The 16841-nt window shown below is 49.4% G+C and overlaps 2 protein-coding genes across 2 annotated transcripts in view; both read left to right on the forward strand.

The window, feature by feature from the left end:
* Window positions 1–16007, forward strand: part of LOC131272739 (unconventional myosin heavy chain 6) — a 37919-nt gene extending 21912 nt beyond the window's left edge. Inside the window, exons 4-14 of the mRNA XM_058274580.1 lie at window positions 5426–6514; window positions 6580–7748; window positions 8780–9352; window positions 9428–10715; window positions 10795–11024; window positions 12322–12499; window positions 12570–13530; window positions 14084–14590; window positions 14772–15073; window positions 15148–15591; window positions 15669–16007. Coding sequence (XP_058130563.1) covers window positions 5426–6514; window positions 6580–7748; window positions 8780–9352; window positions 9428–10715; window positions 10795–11024; window positions 12322–12499; window positions 12570–13530; window positions 14084–14590; window positions 14772–15073; window positions 15148–15591; window positions 15669–16007 — 7080 coding nt within the window. The remainder of the gene's footprint in view (window positions 1–5425; window positions 6515–6579; window positions 7749–8779; window positions 9353–9427; window positions 10716–10794; window positions 11025–12321; window positions 12500–12569; window positions 13531–14083; window positions 14591–14771; window positions 15074–15147; window positions 15592–15668) is intronic.
* The window catches only part of LOC131260164 (NADH dehydrogenase [ubiquinone] 1 alpha subcomplex subunit 6), a 115627-nt gene that overhangs the window by 96117 nt on the left and 2669 nt on the right, over window positions 1–16841 (forward strand). The gene's annotated exons all lie outside the window — the stretch shown is intronic.

Genomic DNA, 16841 nt, shown 5'->3' on the forward strand with positions numbered 1-16841 from the left:
GGTATAATTTATACAATCCCTTTGATGTCTGCAATCAGAGAACCTTGATAGAGAGAGAGAGAGAGACGGATTGTGTTGGGTGTTGGAAAATTCTTTAACATCCCAATGGTACAATTTAAACAAACACACCAACCGAAAGTAACTTGTTACACTGTGCTTTCCAAGCTATCAAACACACCTGTTGACACGAGCGATCGCAGCCCGAATTATCCAACGCTAATTGCACCCTTCGAACCCTTTTTCCCACGGAAAGCGCGGCCCCAAAGGAAATCGTTAACCATTGGCCTCTCGAAGAAGGGTTCTTTATTTATTCGTCGTTAATTTATCCTTCGCAATCTAATGCTTGGTTGATTGCCATTGAAAAGAAAAATCACCCACCCACAACCCACCTACCGCGCGTTGTCGATGATGATAGGGAGCGGGCGTGCATGCTGTGTCGTTGTTCTGAAGTCTTTAATTACCGGTTTGGATAGAAGTACGGAACAGCAGCCGCTGGAAAAAGGCACTTTTTTCACAAGGTTTCGGTCCGAGGGATGGAAGCAGAATTTCCCACGCTGGCCGATAAATATGCAAGCGAGGCTGCCGCTACAACGATGCAATTATGCATGATTGACATATTCGAGCGCGGCACAGGAAGAGGTGACATTAGCGCACTTTTGCGTGCGAGGTGCGTTGATCCGCTTTGCGTTAATTGCGGTAAACGGTTTGCATAATATCTTTCGCGCGTACAATCGTTTATCACTTTGAAGTGTTTTTAGAATATGATTGTTGATTTTATAAAGCAGATATTCTTAACCAGTTTGCTTTAGAAGAATATTATGCCACTGTTTAGAACTGCAAAGAAGTTTAGTTCTTCTATAGTTCTAAACAAGTCTCTAGTTTCCATCCTTTAACCCTGTGGCGGATTTTATTCTCATTGGGAGCCCCAAGCGGTAAAATGAACGGGAATACCATAAAAATAATAAATATGTGTGTCGTTTACATGCTTTTCAACAACATCAATGATAGCTTTTAATTTTATCCTACAATCAATAATTTTATTTTGCCGACTGCTCGCAGTTTAATTTTATCTAACAATTCTTGTTCAACAAATTGAGTAGAAAAATTATATCATTTTACTTCACAGCAGCGTTTTCAAATGGATGGCAACATCTATCAGGATATGTCAAAAATTGTCGCATTGCCCGATATCAGTTTGATGAAACTGTGTAAATTTTTCAACCCATTATTTTAGTCCTATGCTTGTTATATTACAAAATCTTGTTGTTTTAACGTAAATACTTGCTTGTATCTAGTTGATTACTTATATAACATTTTTCTTCTGTTACTCTTCAACTCTCTGATTATATACCGGACCATCCTTTCGTTATTTCGTTCTTAGTATTATTTTTTATAGGATTCAGTAAAATTGCTCATTATTGTAAGACTTACCCCGTTCCAATTTATCCATTAAAGAAGACTGATGAATTCTATGGAATATTTGGTTAAGTATAAATCCTACGAACCCTTGGAGGTTCGGAGGGCCCTTGTGAGCTTGGGGCCCCGGCGGCCGCTCTGTCCGCGCCCCGTTAAATCTGCCACTACCTTGACCCCCGTTCCTCTTGAGGTTAAATGAACATTCCATGTTCAGAGATGATTCCGATTATTATGAATTCGCACTTATGTTTCCTTGTTTCAAATGCTTTGTGACACGCATAAATTAATCTGAATCTTTATTTCCACAACCTAATCGAAAGTTCGTGACCCGCCGCGACTCGGTTAAACAGCCGAGATTCACGTCAAACAGAGAGTCAATCGTACCCACAAATCATAACAATTAAGGACGTTTGCACGACACGATGTCCAAACACTTCATGCTAATGACGACGCGCATCATTTGCGGTCAGCGATGGACATAAATTAGCACTGGTGCCGAGAGTGATTCCTTGCACGACGCCGCCCGGTCCTGCGTTATGATTGTCCTCCCAATCGCGAACCACACACGGCTTTAGCCTTGTCGCACACATCAAGTGGTGCCTGTTGTTTCGCTGGCGCGTTAATTGCTTGGTGGCCGGGGCGCGCTCAGCAACGGCCAAGAAGTCCTCCACTAAATTGGCAAGAGCGCGCGGGTACTACTGCTCAATAAAGCTTTATTGCCGGAGATGAGCCGGACAATTGTGCGTGCGTGAGTGAGTGTGTGTGTTTCCTGGCGGAGATTGCAGGGAGAAAGCGAGGTGGCACTTCCACCCCGTGCGCCATGGCAAACGTTCAGATGTCCCTGGTCCCTGGTAAGTGGGTTTGTGTTTGTGGAACGTCGTTGACGGCGCTTCCGTTCGGGTTGACTATTGTCTAACCGCCGGCCGCCTTATTGGCTGGTGGCTGGTCTTGATATTTATATTGCTTGCTATTTTTTCCACCTCCATACCGTAAACGTAACACACCATACAATCATAACCGATCGTATCCGGATTGCGCCACCCGAACGTCTTCTTCCCGGGAACGGAAGTGTCGGTCCCTCTTGTGGTCCGAACGCCTTAGGTTTAGCATTCACGACACGTTTGGCATCGTAGAACAACGGGTTTCTTATTGATATTCGAACGGTTTCGTTGCGTTCGGTGCTGGCCACGCTCGCGCCTCCAAATAATGTACCCCGTGCAAGACATTCCAAAAGTATCCAGAGATTATGTCCCTCGTCGCGATCGTCGGAAATTATTTATTCTATTCCAACTATTAAAACATTCTGGAAGCGTGCCGGGAACGATAGAAAATATATCTTTCGGCGAGTATAAGTAATGGTGAATTCCTTCTAGGAGCAGCTAGAGAAATGTCCCTTTTTTTCACCAGTTAAGCTCTTTCTTGTAAGCCACTTTATCGAATCGATTCTGCAAAACGAATCCTCGAAGAAGCTAGCCGAGGTCGGACCGGGTTTATATACTTCATCCTCTTATCATCAGCTTGAAACCATAAATCATTTCGTCGTCACTTTTTCTACGACCGGAAGTTTTTCAATTCTTCTGATGGCTTACGTAAGACGCGGCTTTTCCAGATTACCTAAGGATATAGCTTATCCGGATAGTCGAAGGTAGTACGATTTTTATAATGAACTTGAATTATGTCTCCATCAACAGATTATTAAATGGTGTGTGTGTTTTTTATTGATGCATTAAGCGCACAAAGTACCGATCGGTTGTGCGCAAATTAATTTAAAACCATGTACCTCATGGTCGTCCACAGAACGCGTGTGTGTGGAAGGGTTTCGAAATAGAAATTCCATGTTGCCTCGAACACATCGTCCGCTGATGGATGATGGATGGAAAGCGATGTTTTTCGAGCATTTGGGGAAGAAAAACAAACCCAGTCCGTTGGGTGGCAGTGACGCGTGCGCCACTTGCTTGAAATCTCACTAATCAATCTACCCGCAAAACATGCCCCCGCATCCCAGCAGCGGAAAGCATAAATGCGCATTCAATTGGTGCTGAAGTGAAGTGCTGGAATTTGCAAACCCACCCCCGGCGTGTGACGTCTCTCGCTGCTCCCGATGATGGGAAGCGATGGCACAGTAAAACTTTTTCTTTCACTGCCTTACAGCTAAGAGAGCAACAAAAATGGGATGTGCGCGCCAATGTGCCAAATAAAATACAATTATCATTGCCGATTGCGCAGTGATACCATCGGTTGGTTGGTCTTGGCCGTGAATGTAGCCGCTCCGAGAAACTCAACTCGAGACGCAACACACCTTCGCGCCTGGGGTGAAATCCGGGCGGTTTCATTAGGCTCAACTATAGATAATGAACTATGCAAGGGGTTACTCGTACAACAACCAACCGGGTAGATCCGGACCGGACGAACTTTGGGAAGTTTCCTTCCTTTGTGTATCAGACCGAAGGTCCGAAACATGTGTGGGAACTTGGTGCAGGTAGAAACAGATAATTCTGGTTGGTTCTTCAAGCAAACCATACAAAGACACACGGAATCATAAACATATTTTGGAAAAAGGTCCATGTTTACCACATGGAAAGTTCGTCAAGACAGTACATATTCTTAGGCGTTTTCCGACTCTCTCTCTCGTCGAACCACGAACGGTTGAAGGCTCACCGTTTCCTCCTTCGCATGCTAATTGTGGGAATTTCAGGACTATCGAAGCGTATCACAAACCCACACACATTTACCGTGTTTCCTCTTCGGCGTTTCCCGCGACTTGTGGCACACACCGTCGCCCCAAGTCTCTTCGTCGCAGCTTTGAAAGATTTTTATGATCGTTATCGGTTGCGGCTGGTCGACGCCGGCGAAGAAGATACTTGCCGGACCATGGTGGCAACCAAACCCTCGGTTTGATGAACTTCTCCCCCCTCTCTTTATACAAACGTTTCTTCCATATCTCCTTAGCTGTAGATGATGCGTTTTTCTACCTGCTGGTAGGATTTTTAAAAATTTAAATTTTAAATTATTATCCATCCAGTGTTTTAGTGCACGTAAGCACCATGTTTGACGGAAGCGAAACAGTGTGAACTTTTCATTTCAACATCTGCGTGAAACAATCGTGTAAAGCAAATGGAAAAAAAGTTTCCAGGGGTTTTCGTTCGGTTTGGAAAATTCCCACCCAAATGTGTATCATTTGGAAGGGAAGTGTTATTAACTGCTTTTTGCGGCGCTTTTAAATTCCCATTTGAAAACCCTACGCCGGTCAAAAACGTTAGATTCGCTGCTTTGTTTTCGGACCAGGAGCGGTCGGTTACAAATCTGTGTCCAACAATTTTCCCGAGAGTTAGTGACACAGTGTGCCCTTCTTCTGGTTTTGTATAATTTTCACATTTAACGTCTCCGATACAAAGTACAGAAAATACAATGTCCGCCGCAACACCTACGCCGGGACGGAGCAAAAGTAATCGAGGTCAAATTGTCCTCATTACGTGCCATATCACGCCGAGAACCTCTACCCGGTGCCAGCCCAAGCCCATCTTCAGATTGTTAATATCCTTTCGTGCACGGTGCATTTACCTGGTGTCGGTTTGCTTCCGGCTGCTTCCAAATGAGATTGCTTCCTTCGTTGAGCGGCTGTTGCGCAATAAGGAGGAGGGTGAAGGTGGCAGGTGTGTGGGTGTGTGGCAGGATAGCGCTTTCCTTCACTCGTCGATGTAGGTCAGCCTTATGCATTAACGCCCTCGACAGCGAAGCTTGTAGCAGCTCCCTCGTTGACCTACTAGTTTTCCTGCCGTTTGCCAACATCCCAGAGAGGTGGCAAAGCGCATGTACGTGTATCTCATTGCGTGAAGCGCAGAACTCAACGGCGAAAGGATTTGTCTCGGAAAATAAAGAAAGAATGTTGCAAACAGGAATGTTCTACAGCAGTGTGAAGTGGAGCGATTATGCATGATGTGTGACGAGCGCTAATGGCCACTAAAATGATTCCCTTTTGCTTGTACTTTCTCCCTCCCATCTCCTGCAGGAGTATGTCGCCCGATATCACGGCCAGAAGCTGGGCCTTCTGGAGCCGCACGTCTTTGCTATGGCCGAGGCGGCCTACCGGAACATCCGCGACAACAACACCAACCAATCGTGCGTCATATCCGGCGAGTCGGGCGCGGGTAAGACGGAAACGACCAAGTTCATCCTGCAGTACCTCTGCTCGGTGACGTGCGACGTGTCGACCTGGGTCCAGCAGCAGATCCTCGAGGCCAACACGATCCTGGAGGCGTTCGGGAACGCGAAAACGATCCGTAACGACAACAGCTCCCGGTTCGGCAAGTTCATGCAGGTGTGCTTCGACTCGAAGCTCTGCATCAAGGGGTGCATCATCCAGGACTATCTGCTGGAGCAGTCGCGCATCACCTTCCAGAGTCCGGGCGAGCGGAACTACCACGTCCTGTACCAGCTGGTGGCGGAGGGAAAGACAAACAAGGAGCTGGCGACGGCGCTCCATCTGCGGGACGCGTCGTTCTATCGGTATCTGAACGCCAGCGGGTGCGCGGAAACCGGCGATCAGTCGGCGCTGGAGATTGCGACCGAATCGAAGCGCTTCGAGGCGCTCCGGCTGGCGTTCAATGTGCTGCAAATCTCTCAACCGTTGATCGATGGAATTTTCCGCGTGCTAAGTGCCATCATGTGGCTAGGCAATCTGAACTTTGCCGATGTCGACGGTGAACGGTGTCAGCTTGCGCCGGGGGATGATGAAATTGTGCGCATCGTGGCGCAGCTGCTCGGGTTGCAGGAGGCGGACCTGGAGCAGGTACTGCTGAAGCGGCAGATAAACGTACGGGGAAACATCACCGAGATCCCGCTGAAGCTGCAGGAGGCGGGCGAGAATCGGCACGCCATGGCGAAAGCACTCTACTCGAGGACGTTCGCGTGGTTGATCAGTCACATCAACACGTGCATCAACCCGGGCCAGGATGCGTCCCGGTTTCTGGGCGTGCTCGATATCTTTGGGTTCGAGAATTTTAACACAAACTCGTTCGAGCAGCTGTGCATTAACTATACCAACGAGAAGCTGCATAAGTTCTTCAACCACTATGTGTTCGCGTTGGAGCAAGAAATTGTAAGTGTAATTTTTCCCTTGGGTGTATGTTGCAACTCATTAACAATCTTGTTTCCCAATCGTAGTACCGCCAAGAGGAAATCAAGTTCTCCCACATTCAGTTCACCGACAACACGCTGTGCTTGGAGCTGATCGAAAAGCCGCCACGCTGCATTCTGAAGCTACTGACGGAACAGTGCCATATGCCGAAGGGGTCCGACACGGCGTACCTTACGAACCTGCACGGCGAGTTTGAGTCGCACGGCAGCTACGTGAAGGGCCAGGACCGGCGCCACTGGGAGTCGGAGTTTGGCATCCGGCACTACGCGGGCTGCGTGAGCTACACCGTGAAGGGCTTCGTGGACAAAAACCGGGACGTGCAGCAGGACGTGCTGTTCGATCACATGAGCCGCAGCGCGAACACGTTCGTGCAGGAGATTGCGTCGTTTCAGGACCTGCTGTCCATCCAGCACGTCCAGTCGGCCCCGTCGGCCACCAGTACCGTGTCGCGCGGCACCTCGAAGGGCAAGCTGACGGTCAGCGACACCTTCCGGCAGCAGCTGCAGGCGTTGGTGGATGTGCTGCAAAGCACCAACCCATGGTACGTGCGGTGCATCAAGCCAAACGCCGAGAAGCTACCGAACGACTACGACGATCAGCTGGTACTCGATCAGCTCCGCTACCTCGGGATGCTCGATATCATCCGCATCCGGCGCGAGGGATTCCCGGTGCACCTGACGTTCGACGATTTCGTGCAAAAGTATCAATGCCTCACGAAGCGCTTCCGTAACATGTCCAGCCAGGACCAGGCGTTGGCTGTCATACACGAGCTGAACGTCCCACCGACCGAGTGGCAGATGGGGCGCACTAAGGTATTCCTGCGCAGTGTGGTACACGAACCGCTGGAGGATGCCCGCAAGCAGGTGATCAACACGAAGGCACTGGTCATCCAGCGCAACTGGAAGCGGTTCAGCCAGCAGCGCCAGTATCATCGGATTCGCTCGGCCACCCTTAAGATACAGCACGCGTACAAGGGCTGGAAGCTTCGGATCGAGTTCCTCAAGAAGCGCCGGGCCGCCATCGTCATCCAGAGCCACCTGCGGGGTGTGTTTGCGCGCGAGGTTGCGACTGCACTGCGCGAAATGCGCCGCGTCGACGAGGAAATGCGCAAACGGGAACGGCTGGAGGCGGAAAGAAAGGAACGGGAAGCGGCACAAGCGGAAGCCGACCGGAAGGCGCTGGAGGAAAGCGAAAGGTCTGTTCTTGGGCGCTGGTCAATGGGCCGTGTCCTTTTTCATCCTTATAGCGTGTGCCTGTGTGTGTGTGACCGTGAAGGAGAGAATGTAGTTAATCTATGGAGTGGATCTTGTAGAATTTATTTAAATCTTTTATATAAGTTAAAATTTTTAAGTAGTTATTTACTAAGGGCATGATTCCAAGGGGTCAGTTACCAGCAAAATGGTCGCTGTAGGCATGGGTATAAAGATTCAAACGTGTGCAGTTCATTCCGTTTAAAAATTCACGACGTAAAACTCTTTCCGTTCACATGCAATTATTTGAGGTGAATGAATTGCACAGCCCTTATCGACTCCATAGGACTCTTTTGATCTTCTCTAGATTAATGCTTAACTTCTGGGAATGCCGGTATACCTACATTTTTTTTTCTCTTTACTATCGATCTTTTTTCTCTCTTTTTGTGCATCCCCCTCGTTGTGAACCAAAAACCTCACAGCTTTGCCAATCTTACCTTGGTGATCCTTTTGATTTCCCTGTCCATCGTAACTACCGCCGTTGTGGGTTAATTACTACCGGGCAAGCCTGCCCGGCTTCCGCCCGATTTCCTTCCGCTTCATACCTCGTAGTGTAATGCCTAGGACCCTGAACCCTATCCTGCAAGTGCGTTTAACTCTGCGAATCTAACTCACAGCAACAGAAACCAACAAATCCCTGTTTTGATTTCTATATATCGTATATAAGCATGCTAAAAAGTAGTACCGGACCTGGTCACAAAATCGGGTGAGTGAGCTGCCTGTCAGCTCTTAACAACACACGGTGTATCTGTTTGTATGTTTGTTTAACTTCATTGTGATCGTTCGTGTATGTCTTTTTGTCCTCTTTGTTCCTCCTCCGTATTTGCTGGCTTGATAGAGACAAGTTGATAGATTGCACGAAAATAATAGAAATTAGTTAACAAAACATTCCAACTAGTGTATCGTTCTCGATGACGAGATATTAGCCGGCCTCGTTGCAGCACCAACTAATACCGGCACACTTTCCTTCCTCCAGGGTTGCGCAAGAAGAGATACTCGCTTTGTCGCATATGGCCGAGCAGATAAACTCGAAACTGCACTCACAACAGCAACAGCATGCTAGCAATAATAACAGCCGGCTTTCGCAAGCAGCGCACCAGCACCACCAGCAACAGCAGCAGCAACAAGGCCAGGGTGTGGGGACCGATGGCCGGGGTCACCCGACGGCCGGTGGTGCCAACGGTGGTTCCAAACAGCAGGGGGGCAGCCTGCAGAGCAACGACTCCGTTGATCTGGACAATTTGTTTGCTTTCCTCAGCGAGGTACAGCCGAACGGTGCAAACTCGAACGCGATCATCGACGAGATTGGGGAGAAGATGGACAACCTGGTAGAGGATCTGGACGTCGAGCTGGAATCGGTTATACAGCAGGAAATCGAAGGGTTGACGAGCGAGCGGAACAACAATGTGTCCACCGGGAACAATGTTGCTCCGGTAAAGGGAATCGGAGGTGCGATGATGAACGGCATCAACGGGAACGCTTCCATCAGTAACAATCTTAACAACAACAATAATCCCAACAAGCCAACAACGCCGAAGCCGATGGGAGGGTTAGTGGGAACTCAATTTATTAGGATTCCGTTCTTTGTTTTACTGATTGTATACCCTTGTTTTTAAATTGACAGAACTCCTTCGCTTCCGGAACCAACGATGCCACCGCCACCACCACCGGTAGAAAACAATAATCACACGGTTCCACCAACACAACAGCATCATCCTGCCACACTCCACCACATAAGACGTCACGAGGAGCCCATCTATGAGGCGGTTATTCATCTAAAGGAGCTTCCACCACCGCCACCAGATGCACACGAGAAAGTGCCACCGATTCCGCAGCATCATCCGCAACAGCTACCACCACCTGCCACGATTGTTCCACAAAATCACCACTCGGTCATCGGTCCTCCGCCACCACCGGTGCATGCCCACGCCCAGCCGCAGCAACCTGCACCACCACCGCATGCCCATCAACCGGTGGGCGGCGGTCTCCATGGACCGAGCGAACCTCCTCAGCCACCACCGCACGCACACGCGGCACCAAGCCACGCGTACGTGCACCTGGAGAACGGATCCACCGGGCACAAGCTGCGCCCGAAGAGTCCGGCCGTAATACGGTCCGCCAGTCCGATTCAGCGTACCGGTTCCGGTGGCCCGATGAGTCCTTCCTCGCCCAAGCATAGCCGCCCGAGCTCGAGAGCATCATCGACGGGCGGTGGGCATCCGTTTGCCGAGCGGGAACAGCGGCGCAAGTACCGGGTGGAAAAGAAACTGCAGGAAATGCAGCAGCTCGACATTACCGAGCGCGAGAAGGAACTCCTGCGGGATGACGTGTACTACGACATACTGGAGTTTGCCGAAAGCTACTATAACACGCACGAACGATCGCCCGAGGGCACAATAATGGCGACGCTTACCCGCAAGGGTCGCAAATCGGTCGACATGGTGCCCAAGTACGAGATGATTACGTACTACCGCGGTACCACCATCCCTTCGTCGCACATACACATGTACGATCCGGAGAATGTGACGATCGCGTGTAACATCTTCCGCGACCTGTGCAAGTACATCCGGGGCGAGCTGAACAGCGAACGGGAGCTGCAGGTGATCCAGTTCATCATCGGGCAGGGCATCGAGCGGGAGGAGCTGCGGGACGAAATCTTCGTGCAGTGCATGCGCCAAGCAACCAATAACCCGAGCGTGGACTGGACCGATCGCGTCTGGCTGTTGCTCTGCCTCACGATCGTAGCGTTCCAGCCGAGCAAGCTCCTGTTCCGGTACTTTGTGAGCTTTCTGAAGAAAAATCTCGAATCGCTGGAAGGAAAGCTACGCCAGTACGTGCAATGGTGTTTGGACAATTGCAAGAACACCAAAGTGCGCTGCCGTCAGTATCCACCGTCGAGCGTGGAAGTTGCCGTAAGTGACTAAAGGCTCTGTGTGTTACAATCCCCCGTTCTTACATTCCGTTGTTTCTCTCTCCCCCCTTGGTTTGTAGGCAATGCGCCGCCTCGGTACGATCGTGTGCCGATTCTTTTTCCTCGACGGGCGAACCAAAGCCATCGATGTGCACCCGACCGATACAGCGAGCGATGCGGTGGCCAAGTTGGCCGAAAAGCTCGGCCTCTGTAACATCGAAGGATGGGCAATCTATCAATCGCGACCGGACGGAGAAGAGCACGTGAAATCGCACGACTATCTGTACGACATTATAGCCGCCTGGGAAGCGTAAGTGTTGTCGGTTTCATGAGTTATGTTGTTTTGTTGTGCTGGTTGTTTTTTGCTGTGTGACTTGGGACGGATTAGTAGACGGATGATGATTAGTGACGCTGACTCGTTCAACGTATCGCATACTAACAGAAGGATATTGACCAATTCCCGGACTTCCTATACCCATACGTTCATATGAAAGACGAAATTCACCTTGTTCGGTACAGCGTTGTCGCAATGCGTTTTCAATTAGACTGTTAACAAAAAATGCTTTAAAAATTTATTATATTTTTGAACAAATAGTTGCATAACCGGATCTGGTTCTGTCAAGAAAAATGTACTTCTGGATCTAACAGAATTTTTGTTACTTCTGAACTGAGTAAAATCATACTCAATGGTTGCTATGATTTTACTCCATCGCCTCATCAACTGATCCTTTTTAGTTTCATTCTCGTATCGCGATTTTACACTTATTACAACGCATATTTTTGATAATTATTTCAATATGACCCACATATATTACAGTAAGTGTAAAATAGTATAGAGCTAACATTTCAAAAACTAAGCATAAATTCATCACCTTAAAGGCTTCATATTATGCAAAAGTGACTGTACAAATTATGGAACTCCCATTGATTGGAGTAAACCGATGGTTCGACCATCGTAATGTAAATACAAATAGTGTTGCATCATCAGCAGCGGGCTTGTAATTTCAGAAACCATCATCATAGATAGAGTAACATCCTCAATGGAGGTCCATTTTCCGCGCGTGCGTTTATCGTTTGCTGTTGGGCTGGTGTTTGCAGAAATGGTAACTGGGAACCGAAGGAAAGCGTGGTGTACATAAATGCAAACCTCAACCGTTGCTCCCCACCCAGCGCATTGCAATAATATGTACCCTCTGGAAAACTTCTTTCTCTCGATTCTTTCCGGCACACGCACATCAAAACCCAAAACACTAACTGCAGCGGACGCGACCGGGACTGTCGGTTGACGAACATAGTGAAAAAAGTGAACCGACGTGCGTATCGAATCGTGCTCTACCTCAAACTTCCCGAGGAACTGCTGAGCACGAAACTGCCCAAGTACTACACCACCTGAGCTGTTGTGACCGAGAGACACGATGACACGACGACACTCGGGAATCATTTGACAAACCAACATTTTATCGACTACCGGAAGAAAGCTTACTTTTTGTACGAACCCTCCCACCGAATATTGGTTCTTTCTAGGCCCCTAGTGGTGGGCGGCAGGAGATGATAATGGTTTTTGAACGGTGTTTTGTATTCTTCTCTCCTAACGCATGTTTTCACAGCAAGCAGACGAAGATTCATGCTTCCGGCTCGACGTTGCGCAAAAACGCGACCACCCTGGGCTCGGGTGAGAATCGGTTCGTGTTCAAGAAGCGACTGTTCAAGAGCACGCGGGAACTGTCGCAGGACCCCGTTGAGGTCAACATGCTGTACGCACAGGCCGTGTATAGCGTGGTGAAGGTGAGCTGGTGATCTTTCTCCCGACGGTTGAGTGGACGGTTTTTTAAATTTTATGTTTTGTTCCCCCTAGTGCGATGATTTCCCCGTTTCGGAGAAGGTAGCCCTGCAGCTGGCCGGGCTGCAGGCACAGGTTGCCCTAGGCGACCCGTCGAACCAGCCGAAGCCGGAGTACTATTCGGACGTGCCGAGCTACCTGCCGGAGCGCATCTCGAAAACCCGCGAAGAACAGTTCTGGGTACCGATACTGGCCCAAGCTCATCGACAGTACGGTTCGGGACGGACGGAGCTGACGGCGAAGGTCCTGTACCTGTCGTGTGTCATGCAGTATCCGCTGTACGGCACGACGATGTTCTCCGTGTCCTACCGTGGCTATTGGAGCTATGGAAACAGTCTTATTCTCGGTGTCAACTGTGAGGGTATCATACTGATCAAGCCGGACGACAAGTTCGTCCTGTACGAGTTCCGCTACGCCGAGGTAGAGTCGATCATGCTCGATCCGAGCGACAGTTTCATCACGATCAGTCTGAACCGGCATACGGCCACGAGCACGACGAGCGCGGCCGACCAGCAGCGGTGCTTCGTGTTCGAGACGGCCCAGAAGAACGAGATCGGCTCGCTGATCGTATCGTACTATCCGGCCCTATCGAACTGGATCACCGAGAACGAGGTGCCGGCGAAGAAGAGCAAGGGCATCACGAACGAGGATCGGGTGCGATTGCACCACAATCTGGTCGTCTGCCGGCGCCATCTCGTCGACGCGGAGTTGTTGCGCAAACCGCAAGACCCCAGCGGTGGCTTCCTGCGCAATACACTGCGCCGTCTGTCGAAGCATCGGCTGGAGAAGCTCCGGGCAGAGCACGGTAGTCCGGTGCACGATCACGGCGAAACGTACAAGGGCTTCCCGCATGCCTACTGGGCGTTTAGCCGGCAGGCACTGCCTCAAAGCCTGAGCAAGCTGCCCGATCAAGAGGAGCAAGCGATGCTGCAGGTATTCAATTCCATACTCACGTACGCGGGACTCGGTCAGAATGGTAAGTACTGTTGGGTGGAAGGGGTGTTTGTTCTTTAAGTTTTCTACTTGTTTCTGACCTTTTCAAATTCGTTTGGTATTGTATCGCTAAGCTTGATATGCGAGTCGGTCATTTCAACGAGTCATCACTGATTACATTTTATCCCTAAACATACCTACCGATCTCTAAGCAGTGCTCGAACTGTGGTTTTAAAACATTATACAATTTTAATGGTTTTTAAAATTAATTTCAAAAACAATTTAAAATATCAAAAATAAAGAGATCAGCCGACGAACCAGTAGTCGATCGATATCGAATCGATTCCCCCCTAAACGATGTTTAAAGCGTATTTTATAGGGGTCCCGTAGAATTTTTACGCTTAAGGCTAAAAATGTGTAAACCATGCGCATATGTGCAAACCAAGACGTTGAGGTGCATATAGACATGCTTACTTCATCGAGCTTGTTTTAAGATAGCGATTAATTGTCGTTCAAAACAGTGCCTTAATCATTTCCCCATATCGTTTTGCTCCCACACACCTTTCACCATCCACCTGAACCTCGACATCGTTCAGGAGAAACGGTACAGCGCGCCGAAGACGAACACATCACGCTCATCCAGTCGATCATGGATCGGTGCATGCGCAAGGAGTCGCTCCTGAACGAACTGTACCTCCAGCTGATCAAGCAAACGACCGACCATCCCGATCCCAACTCCCGCGTCAACCTGCGCCACTGGGCACTGCTTTCGCTAGCGTGTAGCGTCATCCTGCCACCGCAGAAGGTGGTGCGCAAGTATCTGCTCGGCCATCTGAAGCGTTGCGCTAGCGACTTCATCACCGAGGAGGGCAAGTACGCTCGCTTCGCCGAGAAGTGTTTCTTCAAAACGCAGGGCACCCGGCGCCGCCAGTGGCCACCGTCGCGCGAGGAAATCATCTGCACGATCAACCGGCGGCCGATCTACGCCCGGTTCCACTTCATGGACGGCCAGTACCATTCGGTCGAGTTCCACCCAAGCTCGACCTCTCGAGAGGTGATGGAAATCGTCAAGAAGAAGATTGGTCTACAGGAAAATGCACTGGGTACGTGTTGTTTGTTTTGTTTGTTTGTTTGTTTGAGCTTAACAAGTACAATATCTCTTAACATCGCTTTCTTGTTGTGTGGTCACTAATTACCGTTTGGGTGATCTGTTATTTTTCTTTTCCCTTGTTTTTTGGGGGGGCTCGCTTGTTGCGCTTGTTTTGCCTCACGTGGTCCGGATAGGATACGCAATTTACGAAGTGCTCGGTGCCTCGGAGCGAAGCTTACTGCCGGACGAAAAGGTCGCGGACGTTATGTCCAAGTGGGAAAAGTATCGCACCGCGGCCGCCCAAGCGGTGCAGCAGAATCAGAGCTCGAACTTACAGCCCGCCTGCCGCCGGCAGCATCATCTGTTTCTCTTCAAGAAGCATCTGTTCTGCGATCAGTACATGAACCTGGACGACCCGGTCGAAAAGGAGCTGCTCTATCACCAGGTGCTACACGGTTTGCGTACCGAACGTTTTCCCATCACCGAAATGGAGGCTGTAAGTATCCACCTACTCAAACCATAATGTGTGTCCCGATCATGTTTTTCATCATTCCTTCTCCCTCTCGGTAGATTATGTTAACTGCTCTACAAGGACAACTTGAGCTGGGCGACTGTTCGGACGTGGTGCAGGACTACCGTCCGATTGCGGCCCACTGCCTCCCGCCCCGCTTCGTACCGAACATTCCGCGGGACAGTGTGGCGATGCACCATCAGAGTCTGCGCGGCACCACGGCGGCCGAGGCGAAGAAATCCTTCCTGAATCTCATCCAAAGCTGGCCCCTGCACAAGGCCACCATCTTCGACGTGATGCAGTCGTTCACGTCCAACTGGCCCCGCATGCTCTGGCTGGCGGTCGACCAGAAGGGTCTCCATCTGCTCGAGCATCGGTCCCGCAATACGCTCTGCACGTACGACTACCAGTCGATACTGTCCTTTTCGCCCAACATGAACTGTCTTATGATCATCACCGGATCGGACAAGAAGCAATCGAAGGTTATCCTAACGACGGCACAGGTAGGGAGATAAAGAAAACAAGACAAATCTTTTATTTCACTCCGCAAATTTAACCATTTTGTGTGTTTCTTTTATAGGCGTTCCAAATAGCGAACCTTATCCGCGAGTACATGGAGGTGCTTCAGAGGCAGCAAACGCACGTGGCGGACGATACGCAAAAGGAGAACCAATCGGCCGGTGCTAACCTTCCGCCGGGCGCTAGAGCGGAGCACGCGCCACCGCAAGTTCCTCCGCACAATCAGCCCCTTCCGCCACCTCATCAGCATCTTCCGCAGGCACAACAGCAACAACCAGGTGCTGCTGCTGCTGCTGGTGGTGGCGCTGGTACTACGGACCTACGGAAGGGAGGACAGCGTCCACCGTCGATGCTGCTTCGGCAATCGAGTGCAGCACTTGTGGCACCACAACCGAGCTAGATGCGAGAGGGCATGAGGGCAAAATCAAATCAGCGGAAATGTTAATCAAAATAATGCGATTATTGAATTAGAAAGAGTGGCCAAGAGGAATCGAGCAGCAGTAAAACAGTTCTCCTTTACTAGTCAAAAAGGTATCATCTCTTCTGTCCTAGATCGTCTTATAGTTTCAGCGTGCGAGCGGTTCACGTTTTCCTTTCGTCAACCGATAGATGATCTCAACGCCATATGTGCAAGCGGTTGGTGCAGTACAGGGGGAATGTATTATTGGATAAGGAAAATGTATCCATTAGCACACGAATCGCTAATCGGTAGATTTTTTTTTTTGCATGTTTTTTTTGACAACATTCACACGCTACTACGAGTTGTTGAAACAGGTTGTCCATCACCACAGATGTCCATATCGGGAGGTGCCTCATTATAACCGCAACCGCTTTGAATAATTAGTACCAAAAACAAACGATATAGATATATACAAACCCCAAGCAGTTGCTTATATTGTTACAGCTACGTTTAAAAGCGCGTTCCATTGGAAACGCCAAATGGTAGGAAATGTATGCTTCGTGCTCTCGTTGTACGATTAGATCTCGTTTCGATGCGAATCCTTTCGGGTTTTTTCTTCCTACGAACTTTTTTTTTACCACAAGCAGAAGCACACGAGAAAAGAACCATATACCAAAACCAAACCCCAGGGGTGCAGTTATTTAACCGTTCAGCCACTGCCCATCGCCGGTTAAAGTATAATAATCGCGACCGTAAAATATCGCGTCCAATTTTCGATTCTCTTCTATTCCCCCTCTCCTCTCTATAGCGCTGTAAGTCCTAACGATAGTTGTG

This window comes from Anopheles coustani, chromosome 3 (assembly GCF_943734705.1).
Source record: "Anopheles coustani chromosome 3, idAnoCousDA_361_x.2, whole genome shotgun sequence".
Lineage (NCBI taxonomy): Eukaryota > Metazoa > Arthropoda > Insecta > Diptera > Culicidae > Anopheles > Anopheles coustani.